The sequence below is a fragment of the Frankliniella occidentalis genome, unplaced genomic scaffold, assembly GCF_000697945.3.
Source record: "Frankliniella occidentalis isolate FOCC.00 unplaced genomic scaffold, Focc_3.1 Scaffold198, whole genome shotgun sequence".
NCBI lineage: Eukaryota > Metazoa > Arthropoda > Insecta > Thysanoptera > Thripidae > Frankliniella > Frankliniella occidentalis.
In genome coordinates, this window is record NW_026267324.1 from 186,417 (window position 1) to 204,575 (window position 18,159).

An 18,159-nucleotide genomic window follows, 5' to 3' on the forward strand; every position below is an offset into this window, starting at 1 on the left:
CCCCCACCTCCCCTCCTCGGCTCGCATTGCAAAGAAAAGAGATGCTAAACGGAGAGCAGCGTGAAAGGATGGCGTTTATGTGTTATTACACGCACTGGTGCCGTGCCGCGCCCGCCGCCGCGCAGAGAAAGCTCGGCAGGACGGCGTGTCGCGCGCACCGCGGCCAGCGCAGCCGGGCCCGGCCCCCGGCCCCAGGCACTCCTTGTCCTGGACCGCTTCCTTCTGCAGCGATGACTTAATCCAGGCGGCCCCGACGCAGGGGTTTGGCCGGGGTGCCAGCTCATCCGGGGCGGGGGGTGCTTTGTAATGGAGAATGGTGGCGCCGTGGTCAGCGGCCCTAGGCATAACACACCCACAGGTCTGCATCGCGGTATACTCGCGTCAGTGTTTCGTTGCAGCCATCAAAATTTTGGTACCCACTACCAAATTTTGTTCGATCAGTCCGGTATTGTCATGGGAATCAAAATTTCAGTTGCTGTATGCGAAATTTTGATTGCTGACACCAAAAGTTTAGTTGCTGTGATTAGAATTTTAATTTTAATTGCCGTGACTAATCCGACTTATCGAACAAATTTTGATGGCTGCCACGAAACATTTCTCTCAGTGTAATTCAGCGATGGCTGCCATGATAATTTACTTAGTTTGCATTTTATTAAATTTAGAGGATTACACTGTATTTTATCCCAAATTTGCAGTGCCTCCCTTGAAGCTCACTCAACCGTACTGATTATCGGCAATGACCAATGCTCGCGTGAGGGTTTCTTATTCATACGGTTTGTTTTCCAGACATATAAGTTTGATAAGCGTATGATATTTGCAGTATGATAATTCAGCAATCAATAGGCACTGTTGAGTTTTTAGAGCAGCTGCGTGCCCCGCCAAAATCAGTACTGAGAATGAGCCCGCATTTAGTCTGCTGGCAGTTTCTTTTAACCGTGGCTCGCTGTCTGTTCGATTTTAAGAATGGCACAAACTTATTCATATTCGGCCGTAGAGCAGCTTCCCGCAGTTGTTGCCGGGTTCCATCCAGTTATAATCCATTTACAAAAGTCTCAAGCGCGCGCGGCCTAATGCCTTTACCGGCATCAATAAGAGATTCTGCATCGCGAGACGAACATCTGCCGGCGGTGCTCGCCGCGCAGACGTGCCGCCGCGTGCGCGCGTTTGCCTCAATCGCAATGCCGATGCACAAGTTTTCCCCTCTTCACGACGTTTCCCGTTGCCTTAAGTGCGGCGCTGGACACGGGAGCATGTGCTCACGGGCCATACGGGGGCCTACGACTGTGGACCTCTCATGGACGGCCTCCTTCTAGTCAAGCCCAAAAATAGATACCATCGAGCCTAGTACTGCACACTGTAAATGCTCCAGTACCCTACCCTGTACAGCACCGTATGATCTGAGTCCAGAAAGTACGCCCGTTTTTCATTTTCTATGCGACAGCTCAGCGCCTGTGAGACTCGGGGTAGGCCACCCTGCAGTACACGCATGCTCTGCAAACAGGATATTGCCTACCCATCAGGCGCTAAGAGCGTTTGCATTTGCTACTGGAAATGCAAGTGTGTGAATGTCGCTCACCTGCAGGTGAGCGACATTCCATTCGTACACTTAGGGGGGTAAACGTGTGAAGTTTCCAGGAAAAATTCACACCTTTACCCCTCTAAGTGTACGAATGGAATGTCGCTCACCTGCAGGTGAGCGACATTCACACACTTGCATTTCCAGTGAAGCTTGGCAGTTCCGCAACGGTGCATGACAGACGTACTTTCTCGATGATCGCGAAGTACAACGATAGGCTAAATCTTACCGATTGCATACGCCGTGTTGGGTCACCCAGATATCTTCCAGATTCTTGGGCCCACCTCCGCCTGCCCCGCCAGTCCGCCGGCAACGAACCCGGCGACAAGCGTGAGACCTTACGCCCCTAACCACATACTTCAGCCCCTCTGCCATTGTCAGCTGGCGGAGTGAAGTGGCCGAATCCGAAGCGGGGCTGTGGTGGTCAGGTCGACGTAATCGGTGGTGCCCCCCCCCCCCCTTACACTACCCCGCCCGTCCGTGCCGAACCTCGCTCGCCGCGGCGGGTGAAACAACCCAATTGATTGCACCCGCCGAACGGGGCGTTGGCCCGTGCGTGTGCGTGCCTTCTTTATGATACTTCCGCAGACGTATATCCTTAAGCCGTGTCCCTGTTGGGCACTACTCATCCTAAATCTCAACTAACATGGTTTCATCTTTTTCGTGGGTGGGCGCTATGTTGCCTTTTTCAATCGAGAGGAGAAAGCCCAAAATCTTGGCTCGTAAAAATATCCGAAAAATTCCAATCAAGCAAGACGGGAACTGCTTTGCGGATCTGTGGCCCGGCCGGCGGCTGCTATCTGATCAGACATTGCGGCGCGCGAGGCGCCACCGGCGGTGTAGCCATTCCTCTCGACCAGTAACCCGTCAATAGTGATGAGCTAATCGACTAATAGTGCCGCTAATCTGGCGTATCGATCAGTTGTAATTATTGATCCCGATTAATTACGGCTCCAGCTCGAGGCGCGCGCGGCCCCGGCGGCGGTGACCGCAGGAGGGAGCATCGCCAGCGGTCCGCAGCGCCCCGCCAGAGCCACCCCGTCTCCCTCGCACTCCCGCAGGTGTCGTTACACTGCTAAATCCGGTCCGGTGTCCAGCTGGTAGTCGAAAAAAGTCGCCAGACCCACAAAATTAGGCGACTTATGTCTACTATCTGCAGGACACCTTCTACCTTCTGGTCTGGCGGGTAATTGCATGGCACAATGGGTAGAGTGCCTATGGACTCATACAATGCTGGCGACTTATGTCGCCTACCTGCTGGACGCTGGACACCGCGGATTTACAGTATACGGCACGCTGACACTTCGACCAGGCGGAGCAGGTCCCCTCCGAGCACGGCCGCGGCCCGGCGCTGCCCCCTCATGCTGACAAGTGGGGCGTTTGGCACCACTCTAACCGGCCGACCCCAGGCCGGCCGGCCGGCCGCGCGCGATCCGATCGCAGGAACATCGGACGGCCACCGCCATGGCGGTGCACGGCCAGCCTGCTTCGTGTAGCGGGTTGTACCCGGCGTTTTCACAGTGGCGCCCAGATACTAATGCCTGCTGACGCCTGCTGACGCGCGCTGACGCCGCCACCTGCGGGTGGGTTGCAGGGCAGCCACCTGCAGCTGCGGCACCACCGTGTACCTGTGGCAGGTGCACACGTCGCGCTTGTTACGGATGCGCTCCAGGTGCGACTCGCTAATCTTGAGTTAAAGGTCGATGTGTCCGCGGATCGCGTTTCCCAAAGTCGTCAGGACGTGAAGGACGTCCCCGGCGCGCCTGGCTGATGAGGCGGACCAGCGGACCACCGCGGCCGACGCGTATCCAGGCGAGTGTCGCGGCGGCGTCGCAGCTGTTGCAGCAGTGGCGGCAGCTGGCTGGCTCTGCGAGTAGCGCTTCAGAGAAGAGAAATTCTAAAAGCTGTTCGAACGACATGGCGCCGGTGCAACCCCGCCCTGTCACTCCGGTCTAGTGCAGTGCTTGGTGATAATTGTGGAGTAGTAGAGGGGAAGGGTACCCCCCACATTGGTACCCCCCCCCCCCCCTCTCCCACCTCGTCCTGGCGACATGTTTACATACGTGCGCAATTATTAGCAGTAAAGTTTTTCATTTAAAGTTTTACAGTGGTGTGTGCCACATTTCTCTACCACGCTCTTCTCTTGCTGTGACAAAAAGTATGTTTCATGTTTCTAATTGGTATGTCCCTACCTCCTTCGGCATTTTCTTTAAGTTACTATAACTTTGGAATACTTTTGTTATATATAAACGCACACGAAGTCCCATCCTGGTATGAATCGTTATTTTGCAGAGCTTTAGTGTTTCCAAAATCCTGTCTTGGACTTGGACCGTGCAAAGTGCAAAGCTAGTTTACTAGTCGAGAATATGTGTTATGCTGCTCATTGTTTGAGAAGGTGAGCTCGACGACCGAGTGGAGGTAAACAGTGTCAGTGGTTGAGAAGCAGGTGCAGGGCGGAGGGAGGGGAGGGGAGGGGGGGTTCCGCCGCGCGCGGCTCCAGCGCAGCGCCGCTCTCCTCTCCAGTCCGCAGTCTTCCGTCGCGGGCAGCGCGCGTCCCCTCCGCGCAGCGCCAAGCCGCCCAGGCCCCGCGCCCTCCGTGCCGCCAGGGCTCGCGTTTGCATCTGTGTGTGTGTGTGTGTTTGTGCGCGTGCGTGTGTGATATATGTGCGTGCAATAATTTGGAATGTTGTGCGATGGCAGCAGCGGGGGTGGCCTTACGCACGTATGTCCTGGATGTTCATGTTGTTGGTGCCGCTGACCGCTGAGGCCAGGTCGGACATCGACATTACAATGATATCAAAGTGACCGTTTTCCGTCAAAACGACGTGGTGAAGGTATGCAGATTTTGACATCAAAAGGGAGTGAAAGGCTCAGTAGTTTTGACTGGCTTTGCGCTGGCCTGCTCCTCTGCCCTGCTCACAATCAGCTGAAGATGAGTGTTCTTGGGCGCTGCGGGCTTGAGGATATTCGAGGCACCTGAGCGCCGGGGTCTGGACCCTAGGCATGGGCCGCTCTTACCTCTGGAGGCTAATCGCCGAAGACTTTTTGTGGGAAGCGCACCAGTTACATTTGGACGTTTGTCGTTGCCAGCAACGATTAGTCTGGAGAACTTTTGGAGGCTGATCACTCGGTACCTCTCGAAGCTCATCCACCACCCATTACTTCTGGAGCCGTCATCAACGCCGGTCACTTCCAAGAACTTCTAACCACCTGGATGCTCATCGCCAAAACTCTCTTGGATAAAGTGATAAAGTGGATAATCTGGCCGTGATGGACCTGCTCTGCGCCACGTGACGCCGTGAGTAAAGTGGAGCCGAGTGGTGCCGAGCGGAGCCCGTACTGACGGGGGTGTCCCCGGGGTCGCCCCGCCGCCGTTACCCTGGCGAGGTCGCGGCCGCGGCGGTGCGGGCGTGGTGCGCCCCGCGGGGAGGCGGAGTGTGAAACGTGTCGCAGCGACCTAACCGAGGACCTGAACGCCACCGCAGGAAGCGCTCGTGCTGAACTAGGGCATATTGGCGTTCACGCGAGCTAGCGCACATTAGTAGAACGCGGTGGGTTTGGGCGAAAGCGACCTCTGTACGTCATGTGTCTAAATTGACGGGTGCAGCCGAAAAGTAAAACAAACATCAGCGCAAGTTAACACGGCCTTGGTACTTTCTCCCTTAATCCTCGTCTATGCTCATCATCCTTGCTTTTAGCGACACAGCAACTTTACGTGTATTTCTGCGTGTCGCCGAGTCACCGCGCGGAACGACCTGGTCACACACATGTCGCTCGGCGCTCAGCCGACTGACCCGGATGGATCTGCTGCTGAAATCAGGCTGCGGTATGGAGTGATGTGCCCTCGGCGCGGCGCGGCGTGGCGCGGCGTGGCGCTACCAAGTGGGGCAGTCTTAGCTCCCCGCCGCGCCGCCGAGCTGTGCCACGTACCGTTGCCGAGGACGCGCGTCATGCTCCTTCCAGCTTCCAGAGCAACCATCGCCATCTCTTTCTCTCTCGCACTCTCTCTCTCTCTCACTCACTCTCCTTCTCTCGATCTCCCTCATTCTCCGCCCCTCTCCTCCTACGAGTGTCTCCCTGCCGTCTTTATGAGGGGAGAGTCTCCTCAGGCTGCTGCCCCTCCCCCCTCCTCTCCCACTGTGACGCAAGGCTTCACAAAAGTGCGTGACGGCGGTGTGGTGTGAGCTCCCGGTTTGACCCCGAGGATGTCGCGCTCGCTTGGTCTCGGTTGCCTGATTCTGTGATCCTCGTCTCGATGAGCTTTGGCAGCGCGGGTCTGCGGGTCTGCGCCAGCCGGGCTGCAGTTGCCCCGTTTGCTGCGCCAGTCTGCTCCGCACTCCTCAGTCCGCCTGGTGACATAAATGAGCGGAACAGTTATAGCAGAACAGGTCTGGGCAGCAGAACGCTGGGCAGCGGAGCGGACCTGCCCGCCCCGCCCAGCACTGCCCCGGCCATGCTCGCCAAGCTGACCAACTCGGACGGACCAACTTACCTCTCGGGATCTGTCCGAGAGCTGTCACGAACACGGCGCGCTACAGCTGCTGCGGCTGCTGCAGCAGGCACGCCTAGTGGGCCAGCGGCGCGGCCGACGTGGAGGTGGAGGGCTGAGGGTCGAGGGCTAAAAGGAGGAGGCGATAACTCCAGAAGGTTATCTTCCTCCACCCCGTTTTCTTCGATAAGGGCGTAGTCCTTGCCGATCAGGTGAGGAAGGGGCTGCATATGAGGCGATTTTGTTCCTTGTTGAAAGCCTGATCGTCATAATTCCGATTCAGTTTCTGACACTTTGCCCGGCCATTGCTGACCCCGTCTCTCCCTCTCTCTCTCTCATTGGCCGGTGCCGTGCTTAATTGGCTGAGCGGAAACTCATAGAATAGCTGGCCGCGACTGACTGCGCGCCGTTTTCTCCGAAGAGCTGTAAAGTAACGAGCTTGGGCATTCCCCTGTTAAATTATTCGAATGAATCGACGGCTCAAGAAAGGGGAAGAGCAGGGCGGGGTAGACGGTGGGGGGCGAATAAGCGGAAGAAACGCACCGAAACAGCTCCCCCTAAGTCGTTGTCGCTCAACGCTGCGCCCGCGTACTTTCACAGTGTATGCGCATCTTCCAAACTGTGCGCTGGCTCCCGGTGCTCCGGCCGGTCCGGGCCATGCAGAGGCGCTGCAGAGGCATGCGGCAGGGCTGTCCGCACGTCGTTAGCTCAACGAGGAGCCATTACACCTCCGGAGAGAGCCCCTGCCAGGCGCTGCAAGGGTCAGGGCGCGCCAATGAGGCGGCCGTCGTGTCGTGAAGCCCCGCCCCGGTGGCCGTGCGTACACCGGCAGTACCTGCAGTATGTACCTGCAGTGTGTACCTGCAATATGTACCGGCAGTGCCTGCAGTATGTACCGGCGGTGCCTGCAGTATGTACCTGCAGTGTGTGCCTGCAGTATGTGCCTGCAGTATGTACCGGCAGTGCCTGCAGTATGTACCTGCAGTATGTACCGGCAGTGCCTGCAGTATGTACCTGCAACATGTACCTGTAGAATGTACCTGCAGTGTATACTTGCAAAGTGTACCTGCTGCAGTGTATACCTGCACTACCTGCAGTACCTGCAGTACCGGCAGTACCTGCAGTACCAGCAGTACCTGCAGTATGTACCTGCAGTACCTGCAGCATGTACCTGCAGTGCCTGCAGTACCTGTGGTGACGCAGCCCGGCGGCGTGGCTGGAGGGACCTCGGTGACGAGCGCGGCGCCGCGCGGTGCAGGCGGATGGAGCGGCGGTGCTCCTTCACGCCCAGGCCATGTAATTGCCCTCGAATTGGCCGCTCTGCGGTGGTTGGTGCCAGGCGGGCCCATGGGCTTCCTAAGTGAATAACTACTGCGGGATCCGACGTGGGGACCCGAGAAAAAGAAAGAAAATAATCATGATCAGAGTGAACGACGTCGGGGAGAGACGTCACACCTTGCACCTGCAGGCCTAACGACGCGCCCCGTGTTCCGAAATGAAATCGAAACCGACGTTGGGACTGTCCAGCCGTCCTTCTCCTTTCACTCGGCCCCCGACCCGGACGGAGCGGCTGACCCTTCCGGTTGACTGCAGTCAGACTGAGACTCCAGTCCCCTGGAGCCGACCGGACTGGGTGCCTCCTGCTGGACCGGAGCACGATTGGGATGCTGCCAGTCAGACGGACGTGTTTCGGCCAAAGATGAGGCTGCTAGCGTTGCAACTCACCTCTGGTGTCTCAGTTTTGTCCAGGAGCATGCCAAATCATTGTTGGCATGGAGCCCCCCGGCTTTTTCATGTCTTCATTTCTTTTTGCCTGGTCGTTGACGTCCGCGAGGGCTGAGAACCGCAGTGTAGTGCACGGCCACGGCTGTGTGTCTACTTTCATCTTTTGTGAGTGCCATTGACAGTTGTCGCTGCAGGGAATGCCTGCCTGGGCTGGCGGGCCTGGCGGGCCGCCTGCGTGTGGCAGCGGCTGGCCTGTGGTTGCCTGCGGCCAGGCCTGGGCCGGCGCGCCGCGGCTGCACCTGCCACGCGGCCGCGCCTCGCCCCGCAGAAAGTACTCAGAATGTAGGCACAGTTCTGCAGCTCTATTGGCGCCACAGGCCGCAGATGACGCCGCTGTCGACGTCGACCAACAAGTACACTGCCTGGAATTAAACAGCTGAGCTAGTCGCTGCGGCTGCTCCCTATTCAAGCTAAAATGCGTGACTATACGCCTCTCTTCGGTATCTAGTAGTTATTTTCGCAGTATGAATTCATTTGTTCCACAGCTGTGTTACTGTTTTGTATTACTTGTGGTCAGTTTGATCTTGATTCCGATGACCTTCCAAAACCTCTCTTAAGGCGTTATTGTCTATTGCTTTTCGCCATGGCCATGGTTTTAACCCGGCGGTGGCCGCGGCCGTGCGAAGGACGAGGGAGCAACGAGCCTCGGCGAGCGCCCTCTGGTCCTTATGAGACCCATTTGGCCCTTATGGGTCCCTATCCGTCCGTAGAAAACAAAGCTTGCGAGGGAACAAGTCATCGGGTGTTTTATGGGGATGTCTCGCCGTAAAGGAATCGTCACTTCCACTTTCTCTGCTCCGAGCGCAGCGCGGCGCGGCACGGAGCGGAGCGAGACACACTGTCCACCTGATATCCAATCCCGACCCGACGACGCCTGGCGAAGCGACTTCAGCTCGCCTGTTTTTCTTTCTTTCTTTTTTTTCGGATTCCGTTTTCGTTCTCATCCTTTAGGTCGGCATTATAGGGGGAAGGTTGTGCGCCTTGAAAGTGCAAGTGTGCTGTAATGGCGGCTCACACGGGTGCGGTGCAGTCGCGAGAAAAAATGATATCTGTAGAACAGTTTGCCAGTTTGTAAGTATGCAATGTGATATGTGTGACATTATGAGTGTGACATCCTTTGGAAGTCGCATCGCAATCGCATATGTAGTGTGACCGTATATTTGGTCACGTTTGTGGTGTGAATGTGACCTATGTGTTATGCCTATACTCCTTGTTAGCTCCACTGTTTTTCAGGGAATGTGACGTCACATAATTTTTTATGTGATTCGTGTCACGTTCGTCGAAATGTTGTGTCACATTCTTTTAAACGTGACTCGGCCAGGCTTGCTACTATTTTGAGAATCAATTCAGGCTGTGTTGCGTTCAAACGAATGTGACGTCACATTCTTTACATACGAGTGTCGTGTTGCATCAATCGGTGACCAAAACTGGCCACATCCTTTAGCATCACACGTGTCACATTTTTCTAGTCTCTCCGGAAAATTATCAACTCACACATAAATTAGCAGGACAACTCAAACTACTTTACCGTTGCGCCTTATTCAACCACTTTTCCGTTTCTCGTTTCGGCCGTGTGTTTGTGTTCTGCGGCGCGCATAGGACGCGGAGCGCAGGCGCATGCCTCCTCCCTGCCGGTGGTGCCGCCTTGACCTAAATAGGGAGGCGACACTCATAATTGTCTTGGGGCCTAATGGGCCTGAAAATCGCGAGGCGCGCGACCCGAGCGGTGGGAGGGGCGGGGGATTCAGCGCGCCGGTGGCGGAGGGTCAGCAGATGCTCATCAGCTGGGTTTTTGCTCCAGCGGCTGACCTCTCTTCTGCTCTACTCAGCTCCTCCTCGGCAGGCCGGCCGCGGCCGGTGGCGACTCCGAGTCTCATTCTTCTCGCCTCGCCCTCACCCTTTTCCATTTTCCCATCAGCTTTATTGCTCCGCCGGTGGATTACAGGCGGCCGCGCCTCGCTCGCTGAGGTGTCCCGGTGAATACACTTCGTAAGCGGCCACTGACCACGGCCGGTCGTGAAGCCGGTGTCTGGCGGGGCGGGGCGGGGTAAGGTGGGGTGGGCCGCGCGATGGACGAGGACGAGAGAGGCGGGGGAGCGGACACGCTCTTCATATTGGTGTCAGCTTAGTGTGCCTCAGGCGAGCTAATGGGTTCGGTCGCCGCCAGGTCGCCGCTTGCCGTCCGTCAGGCCCCCCGGCCTGCAACGCACGCGCGCGCCGCGGGTCTGCCTACCCGGCGCCTGGCCCAGCCCCTGGCCCCGGCTCAAACAGCTGCCTCTCGGCTCGACGCGGAGCGTTGGTGCGGCGGCGGTGGAGGCCTTGTCGCCAAACCGAGCCGGCGCGTCGCCGACGGCACGCCACACTTGTACTTTCCCGCGGCGGCGGCCGCGACCACAAACGAGGGAGACGAGCTAAGCGGTCCTGGACCCTTACGGGCCGGCGGCCGGGGGCCCGGGCCGGGCCGCAGGCCGCAAGCGCGCGGGCTGATGTGGGGGCGGCTTTCTTTGGGGAGTGTCGTCACTCCTCCGGCAGCGGCTGCTGTTGCGGCCCATGCAAATAGGAGCTGGAAAGAGAATGAAAAACGAGTTACTTCTGTGCCAGCCCACCCCTATTGTAACGTGTGTGTTCTGTTGCAGCGCCAACACTCAGATGGACAATGACGTGACGCCGGTGTACCTGGCCGCGCAGGAGGGGCACCTGGACGTGCTGCGCTACCTGGTGGCCGCCGGCGGGTCGCTGTACGTCCGCGCCAAGGATGGCATGGCCCCGCTGCACGCCGCCGCGCAGATGGGCTGCCTCGCCTGCCTCAAGTGGATGGTAAGTCTTTATCGGAGGCGACGAGTAGAAAGTATTGTTTCCCACCGTTGCGGTTTGCAAACAACAGTGCCCGTCGATGCCCCCTCAATCAGCATTCGCCCGGCCAGCGGGTGCGGGCGAGCGCATCGTGAAATGTAACCCGAGTTGCAGCCGACGCACTCTCAGCTTCAGCAGCGTGCTGCCGCAGCGCTGGGGGAAGGTTAGCGAGCGTTGCGGCGCGGGGGCGAAGACGTCTGTCTACCGGCCGTGGGGGAAACTTCATCGCGCCCTGCGGAGTTTTATCCGTTTTATCGCGGAGTTCAATTCGCGGCAATCTCACGACTCACGCACGGCCACCAGCTTCCCCGTTGACGGCGAGCTCTCGTCTTATGGTTTGGACGCAGTCGCGGTCGAGTCGTGATCGGGGAAGGTGAGAGCAAAGCGCGCGCCTATGGCTCCGGGCGCGTCCGTCTTCTGCTCCATTGTGGACGGCGTCGTGGTGCGCGTAGAGTGCGACCTTGCGGAGGACGCCGCCACGATCCGCCTCCACGTCGAGGGCTGGCCGTCGACCTCTGGCCCCCGCAAGCTCGACTGCGAGGTTAGACTCGTGCCCGCTTCTGCTGGTGGTCCGGGACGCCGTCGTCGTAGAGCTCGGTCTTGTTGACTGGGCCGCGACCACATGGACCAAGGCGCTGCCATCACGTTCCGGGTGCCTGTCGGGAGACGGGCCTGGGATCGAGTTCAGGGCACCACCCGAGTCTCGTGCAGGATGACGGTCGGCAAGGCGAAGGTAAATAAGTCACCAGGCCTCCGCGGTGTGCTCCGAACCGGTCCTGGCCACGCTGCTCTGCGTCGTGCTGCCCCCTGCAGTGAGTGGATTACCCCCGCGCACAGAAAGAAGAAATAATTTCCAATTCACTTGTTGATGGGGTCTAATGGTCCAAGTGCGCTGCGTGGCGCTGCGGGGACAGGTCGGGCTGGTCGTGTTCCCACTGCGGCGCAGCGAGACGCGCTCTCTGCCGAGACGGGACGAGGGAAAAAAGGGTTAACCCGGGCCGGGGCCCGACGTGGACGGCGTGGAAACCGGATGTGTTGGTCCATTATTGGCGCCAGGGCCGGTCTTTTTATTGATAGAATCATCACAAAGTTGGGTCAACTTTTAGGCGTGTGTAGCGCGTCGCGGTGGAGTCAGTCACTTTCAGATCCGGTGGCGCGGAACGACTCAATCTTTGGTTCGGCTTGTCTTGCGCAGGTGCAGGACCAGAGCGTGGACCCCAACCTGCGGGACGGCGACGGTGCCACCCCGCTGCACTTCGCGGCCTCCCGCGGCCACGTGGACACCGTGCGGTGGCTGCTGCGGCACGGAGCCAGGCTCACCCTGGACAGGCACGGCAAGAGCCCCATCAACGACGCGGCCGAGAACCAGCAGATGGAGGTGAGGCTAAGCAAGCGGCACGCACTGGGGGTCATGCACAAAATTTCGTCACGGCATTTTAGAAGGTTTGGAGAACTTTATGCACGGCACTCTCATTTCAGTTCATGCAGTAAGACACTGAGACAAAATTACCAGTCCAGTACAAAAATGTTACTTATTGATCGTGACTTGCCAAACATTTGTGTTGACAACCCTGACTGTGAGATCAATTGAAGTGCAGCAGAAAGGACCCTGCCTCTTAACATGATATAATTTGTGTACAACCCTCTCAACCATTGACAGGATGCAGTCTCGGGCGAAATTGATTAATTAACTCTCGTTTGCGATTATGTCGTCGTTGTTCACCTGAACCTCTTTTTGCAGTGCCTCAACGTCCTCGTGCAGCATGGCACCACGCCGGACTACTACGACGAGGCGCGGCTGGCCAACGGCAAGCTGCACGGCTGCACCTGCAGGAAGGGAGACCCCCACTCTAAGGTGAGCAGGTTGCGCTGCTCTGGCCATACGACTTGTGGGACTCCCTCAAACGCCTCTTTATGACACATGTTTGTTCCAGTGTTCCTACGCGGACTGCGTCAACTACAGCAGCAGCCGCGAGCCCTTCTACCTCCACCCGCCCTCGGTCGGCCTCGGCTCCCTGGGCGCGTTGGGGGCCGCCGCACCCGGCGACGGCCTCTACGTCAACCCCATGAACCACCACGGCCAGCACCGCAGGCACTCGTCGGCACCGCATAGCAACGGTCACAGTAACGGCCACAGTAATGGTCACAACGGCCACAGCAACGGTCATAGCAACGGTCACATCAATGGTCACAGCAATGGTCATAGCAATGGTCACAGTAACGGACAAGGAAACGGCCACAGCAACGGCCACGCGAATGGCCATACCAACGGCTACATCAACGGTCACGGCAGTCACAACGGCCACGCCAGGCACCGCACCAGCGTCCACGGCAACGGCCACAGCAACCGCAGCCACTCGGAGGACCGCGCCCGGGAGTCGTTCTACCTGCATAACCCCCGCGACCGCGAGTCGGTACCCAATCGCGTCAAGACGCTGTTCGACGGCGCGTCGCCAGCGTGCGCGGCCACCGCGGCCAAGCCGAACGGAACCGCCCACAACAACGGCGGCAACCCCAACGTGACGCCGCCGCCGCCGCCACCACCCCCGCACCAGGCGCCAGCCAACGGATTCAAAGGTAAGCCCCAAAGGGTTACGTGCGGGGGCTGCACCTGCTGCTGGCTGTAGGCGTCACGTCTCAATGGAGCCCAGGCAGACCGCACCGTCCGGACGGCGTCCCGGCGACAGAACGGTTGGGTGCGCTTTATCAATAGGCACGCCCAACGCTGCTGTCCTTGCCGAACCGAACTGTGACATTTCTAGGAAAAGTGCGGGCAGTTGTAGCGATGCCCGGCCGGGTGGATTACGTGGGAGTCGTGAAAATGCGGCATTTTACGAGAGGGATTGGGCGTTTCGTCTGCGTGCCTTTTACTCAGATTGGGTAATGATAAATTGTCTCTAGCAACAGCTTTGGCCCAATAAGTGACGCTTGCATGCTCGTTCATGCCTCGTATTTCACCTCCCCGGCCTGTGCCTCCCGTCACTTTCGCCGTCCTTGTCTCGTCTCGCCGCGGACGCGTGGATGCTCCCCGGGCGGCCGGGCCGGGGTCCTGACAGGCTGATGGATGACCGGGTGGTAACTACCGTGTCATAACAAACAACCTGCAGCCTGGCCGCCCTGGCCGGGCCGGCACAGAGTGGAGGTGCCAATGCGTGGAGCGGCTGCTGCTTGCTGCTGCCGCTGCCGACGCGTCCCGTGCGTCCTCAGTCACTCAGTAGCCTCCCTTCTGTGCGCAGTGAAAGTCGAGGTGCACTCCAGCTCGGGCAGCTCTGGGGCGGGCAGCGAGGAGAACCTCTCCTCGTCGGACACGTCGGAGCGGTCCGCGGGGCTGCACGACTACGAGGACATCTACCAGGTGCGCGAGCAGTCCCAGCAAGTCAACGGCCAGGTGAGTAGTAAGCCGTGAGCCGGGACGAGGCTGTAGCTGTGGGGTGTCCAGTCAGGCCTCTCACCCTCTCACCTCCGCCCCTCTGCAGCAGGGCGGCCACGCGCGGGTGTCACGGCGCTCCACGTCCAGGGACTCGGGCAGCCACTCGAGGTCGGGGTCCCGGTCGGGGTCCGTGTCCTCGGCGGGCTCAACGCAGGCCGCCAACGGCAACGGCGTGTCCCCGCACCATCACCACCACCAGGAGCAACACCTCCGCCACGCATCGGGCCCCCGGCAACACCGGCCCGACGTGGGCCAGGAGGACAAGTCCATAGCGGCGTCAACAGGTGGGTCACGAGCATCCAGCGAGAGCCCCTGCCAATGTGGACGGCATGGCTCATGACGGTGGCCTCGGTCGTGTTGCAGAGTCCGGCGTGTCGAGCGGCTCTCCCTCGGACCTCGGCCACTCCGAGGATGAGTGCGAGAGGACGCACGGCCCTAGGCACTCGCAGCACTCGCTGCCACACCCGCAGAACGCATCCCGGTAAGAGGCGCTACTACTCGGCTGCGCGGCGGACGTGCTCGCCTAGAGTCGCGGCTGATTGTTTCTGGTGGCTGTCCCGCAGGGCGCTGAAGCGCGTCGTCTCGGAGCCCGGGTCGTTCGCACCGCCGCCGCCGCCGCCACCACCTGCGGCACTCCTGGCGCCGCCCCCGGCCGCCTGCCCGCCATCCGCCGCCCCCTCGTCTCCGGCGACAGCTCCCGCCCCGCTCGCCCTGCCCCCCGGGCCGCGCATATCGCCCGCGCTGGGCCGGGCGCCGCCGCCCCCGCAGAGCGAGTCCGAACAGCAGGCGGCCCAGGACGCCGACGACGACCTCGCACTCGACCAGGACGACCTCAAGGGCGACGCCCTAGGTGAGCGCACCCTCAGTTTCTCTGTTGTCCCGACGCTTTGACGCGGCGCCTTTCCAGGAGTGACAGTGTGGCAGTCCGCGCCCCGAGCAGGGGGGCCGGAGGTCAGCCCGTCGCGGCGGCCCCCGTCGCCTCTCCGCGCCGCACCGCCGGCACCGGCGCACCACGGTGCTTATTACACCCCGCCGCGCGATGCAATGGAGAAAATGCGAGAGAAAATGATCGCCGGCCGTAAAAACGAATGGATGTCGTTGTCCGCGGCCGCCGCTCTCTGCCCGCCCGAGGCAGATTCACTCTGCCTGTCTGCATCACTTTCTTTGCCCGGTGGAATAATGAAAAAAATACCGCTTCGGTTCCATTCATTTTCAGTTTTTCCCCGTTTAGCATCTCCATGTTTGGCGGCTCATCTCGCGACCTCAACTGCACGCTCAAATCGTATACCACTCCTCGCTAATTCGTCGCTTTATCCGTTCCTCGGCGCGTTGCTCCCTCCCGCTTGGAGCGCTGCGGCGCCGCCCGGCGGGTAGGCCGCCCATTCGACGCTCGCGAGGTGCGCGCTGCTGCTGGCCGGGCGGCGTGGTACCCGCCTATGGGATGGGCTGGCGCGGCCGGCCATCGAATTGCCAGCTCTGGAGTGTGGGGTGTGGTGTGGGGTTCTGTGATCACCCACAGCTGATGGTGCTTGCTTTACGCCGCGTGCCGTGCTCCCCTTCCTGCCCCGTGGGTTGCGTCGCAAAGACTCGTAAGCCTTAAGTAGAGGGGGGCTGCCTGCAGGCGGGAGAGTCGTAGGCGTTCCCTATTCCTCGGTGGTAGGAAATGCGCGCGCCGCCAACCGAACCCAACTCTATGGCGAGACGGACTGCCCTGGCAGCGTCCCCGCCGCCTGTCCCGTCCTGCGGCTTCCGCCTCCAGACTACGCCCGCCCAGCACTGCATACTGCAGCACCAGCGGGTACCCCGCCGCGCCACCGCGCTGCTGGCGTCCGGGACCCTACCGCGTCCCCAGCCCGGGCCCGCCCCGCGCCGTGCCCCGCGGCCGCGGACCAGAGCCGCGCATCGCGCGCCGCGAGCGAGTCGACTGCAATTATGGACCGTAACACGTACGTCCGACTGGGAGGGGACGCGGCAGTCACCGTAGGGAAATCAATCCGGGCTCGGCTGGAGCCTCAGCCGGAGCCAGGCCCAGCTGGACGCGGCCAGGAACACTTCTCGCTCGGCTTCCTCCTTTCATACCTCCTATATCTCGTAGGGAACAGCCCCTGCGGAGCCAAGTTCAGCGAGTATTGCAGGTGATGATCGACTTATCTCTCAAATGACATTACAAAAAACACATTTTCTCCTCGTGGTAGAGACAGTCTGTAAGGGACTGTCTAAAAACATTTTTTTTTTTTTTTTGCGGAGGAAAGGCTCTTCTAGTTTCTTTTTATCACCACACATATACGGAGAAAGAGCTTCGCGAGTGCGGGAAAGGCGGCTTTGCAAATCTGGCGTTTTTCGGTCACTGAGCATGATGAACACTGCAAACGGGACGGGCGCGGGCGCGGCCACCGAGAGCCGAGCCGGGATCTTTTATGACCAGCTGGCGGCGGGTGCGCTCCGGGCCGGGCCGGGCCGGGGTGGCGTGAGGGCTCTCAGGGACCGTGACCGAGTGACAAGCGAGGCTCCGTGCGGCGCGGTGTGGTGTGCTGTTCTCACCCGCGAGCACGCTGCAAGCGCAAGGGCTTGTCGCCACCCCGCCTTACACTCTTGGACCACTGACGACGCAACAATCGCGAAGAAAGTCATGTTGAAGTCTAGTGAAGATCATGCAGACCGCGGAAATCAAAATATAGCTTGCCTATCCGACTTAAACATCTAACATTTCTGTGATTTGTGTTGGGCGCGGCGGCCGCACGGAGCTCTATCCGCAGCGGTGTGAACCAGGGCTGGCAAAATAAATTTAATTGGATTATCCCTCGATAATTTTGCCTCTCATGAGGGCAAAATTTAAATAGACAGAATTAAAATGGGCACTTAGTTACTGGGCAAAACTAAATCCACGGGGCAAAATCCAGGCACTAAAACTTTCAGACCTTTCACTCCTGGACCACAAAAATCCTCGCAACCCACCCATCCTGGGTCTTGTCCGGCCTTGTCTCCTGCCCAAAGTCCGAGTTCTTGAACTCGAGCGAACATCCCCTGACGCATCTCGGGTTGTCTCTCTAATCTCGGGTTCGTGGGGCCCTATTTATTTTGCTGTTTTATTTAGACCAATCATTAAATTCTACCCTCGGAGATGAAAAGGATTTTTGCCCCAGAAATTTGCCCTGGGTAAAATTATTTTTATATGGTCGAGAGGGCTTTATGATTTTGCCCAAGGGCAAAATATTTCGTCCTTGCGAAACATTTTGCTCTCCCAAGGGCTAATTTCAAAATAAGATTTAATTCTTTTTGCCAGCCCCGGTGTGCGCCGTGCGTCACGCCCGTCCTCGCCGCTAATTAAATCTAGACGTCGAGGAAGAGGAGTGGATGGATGGATGAATGAGTTGAGGCGAACTTGGAAACTTGAAATTAAGCGCCGAGGGTCCGGTCTGGTCCTGGTCTGCGCGGCGGCCCGGGCCGGGCGTGCATGAAGGAGCCAGCAGCGGCCCAGCGGGAGCGCGCCGCGCGCCTTTCCCTGGAGGCAGGCGAGTGTGTGTCAACGCTCCCCCATGCATATCGAGCCGCGCCTGTCTGGCCGCCGCGCCGCTGTCACTCGCCGCGCTTTTAATTCGGATTCACCCCAATAAATCTCTCGACTTAGTGGCGCGCGTTGCGCTGTGCTGCGCCGCGCCTCGCGCTTTTGTGGCGAGACCAGTCGGTCGTATTCATAATGTCTGCTCGCGGTGCGGTCGGATTTGCCGTGGGGCTGCAAACTGGCTCTAATCTCACTCACATCCACATCCACCCAGGCGGGCCGGGGGCCGGGCGGGCGCGGGCGCGGGCGCGCGCTCGCCTCCAGCGAGGCCTCCAGCTCCCTCCCCTCGCGAGGGCTGACCTCCTTACTATCGCCTTGATTCCACGCTTACCTCTCCGCGCCGCGGTTCGTTAGTGTTTTCGAGTCGTGTGTGTGGCATCAGAAAGGGGGGGGGGGTGCAGTGGGAACGCAGTTTTAGGCATTCGATGAGAGCAGCAGAGTGACTGGTAGAGTGGGATGGGAGG

The 18,159-nt window shown here is 59.3% G+C and overlaps 1 protein-coding gene across 1 annotated transcript in view; it reads left to right on the top strand.

Annotated features, from left to right (window-relative positions):
• The window catches only part of LOC113207983 (uncharacterized), a gene marked incomplete at its 3' end in the record, with an annotated part of 58,743 nt that overhangs the window by 36,451 nt on the left and 4,133 nt on the right, over positions 1-18,159 (top strand). Inside the window, exons 4-11 of the mRNA XM_052272299.1 lie at positions 10,487-10,667; positions 11,899-12,081; positions 12,445-12,558; positions 12,638-13,280; positions 13,940-14,091; positions 14,180-14,417; positions 14,497-14,614; positions 14,697-14,983. Coding sequence (XP_052128259.1) covers positions 10,487-10,667; positions 11,899-12,081; positions 12,445-12,558; positions 12,638-13,280; positions 13,940-14,091; positions 14,180-14,417; positions 14,497-14,614; positions 14,697-14,983 — 1,916 coding nt within the window. The remainder of the gene's footprint in view (positions 1-10,486; positions 10,668-11,898; positions 12,082-12,444; positions 12,559-12,637; positions 13,281-13,939; positions 14,092-14,179; positions 14,418-14,496; positions 14,615-14,696; positions 14,984-18,159) is intronic.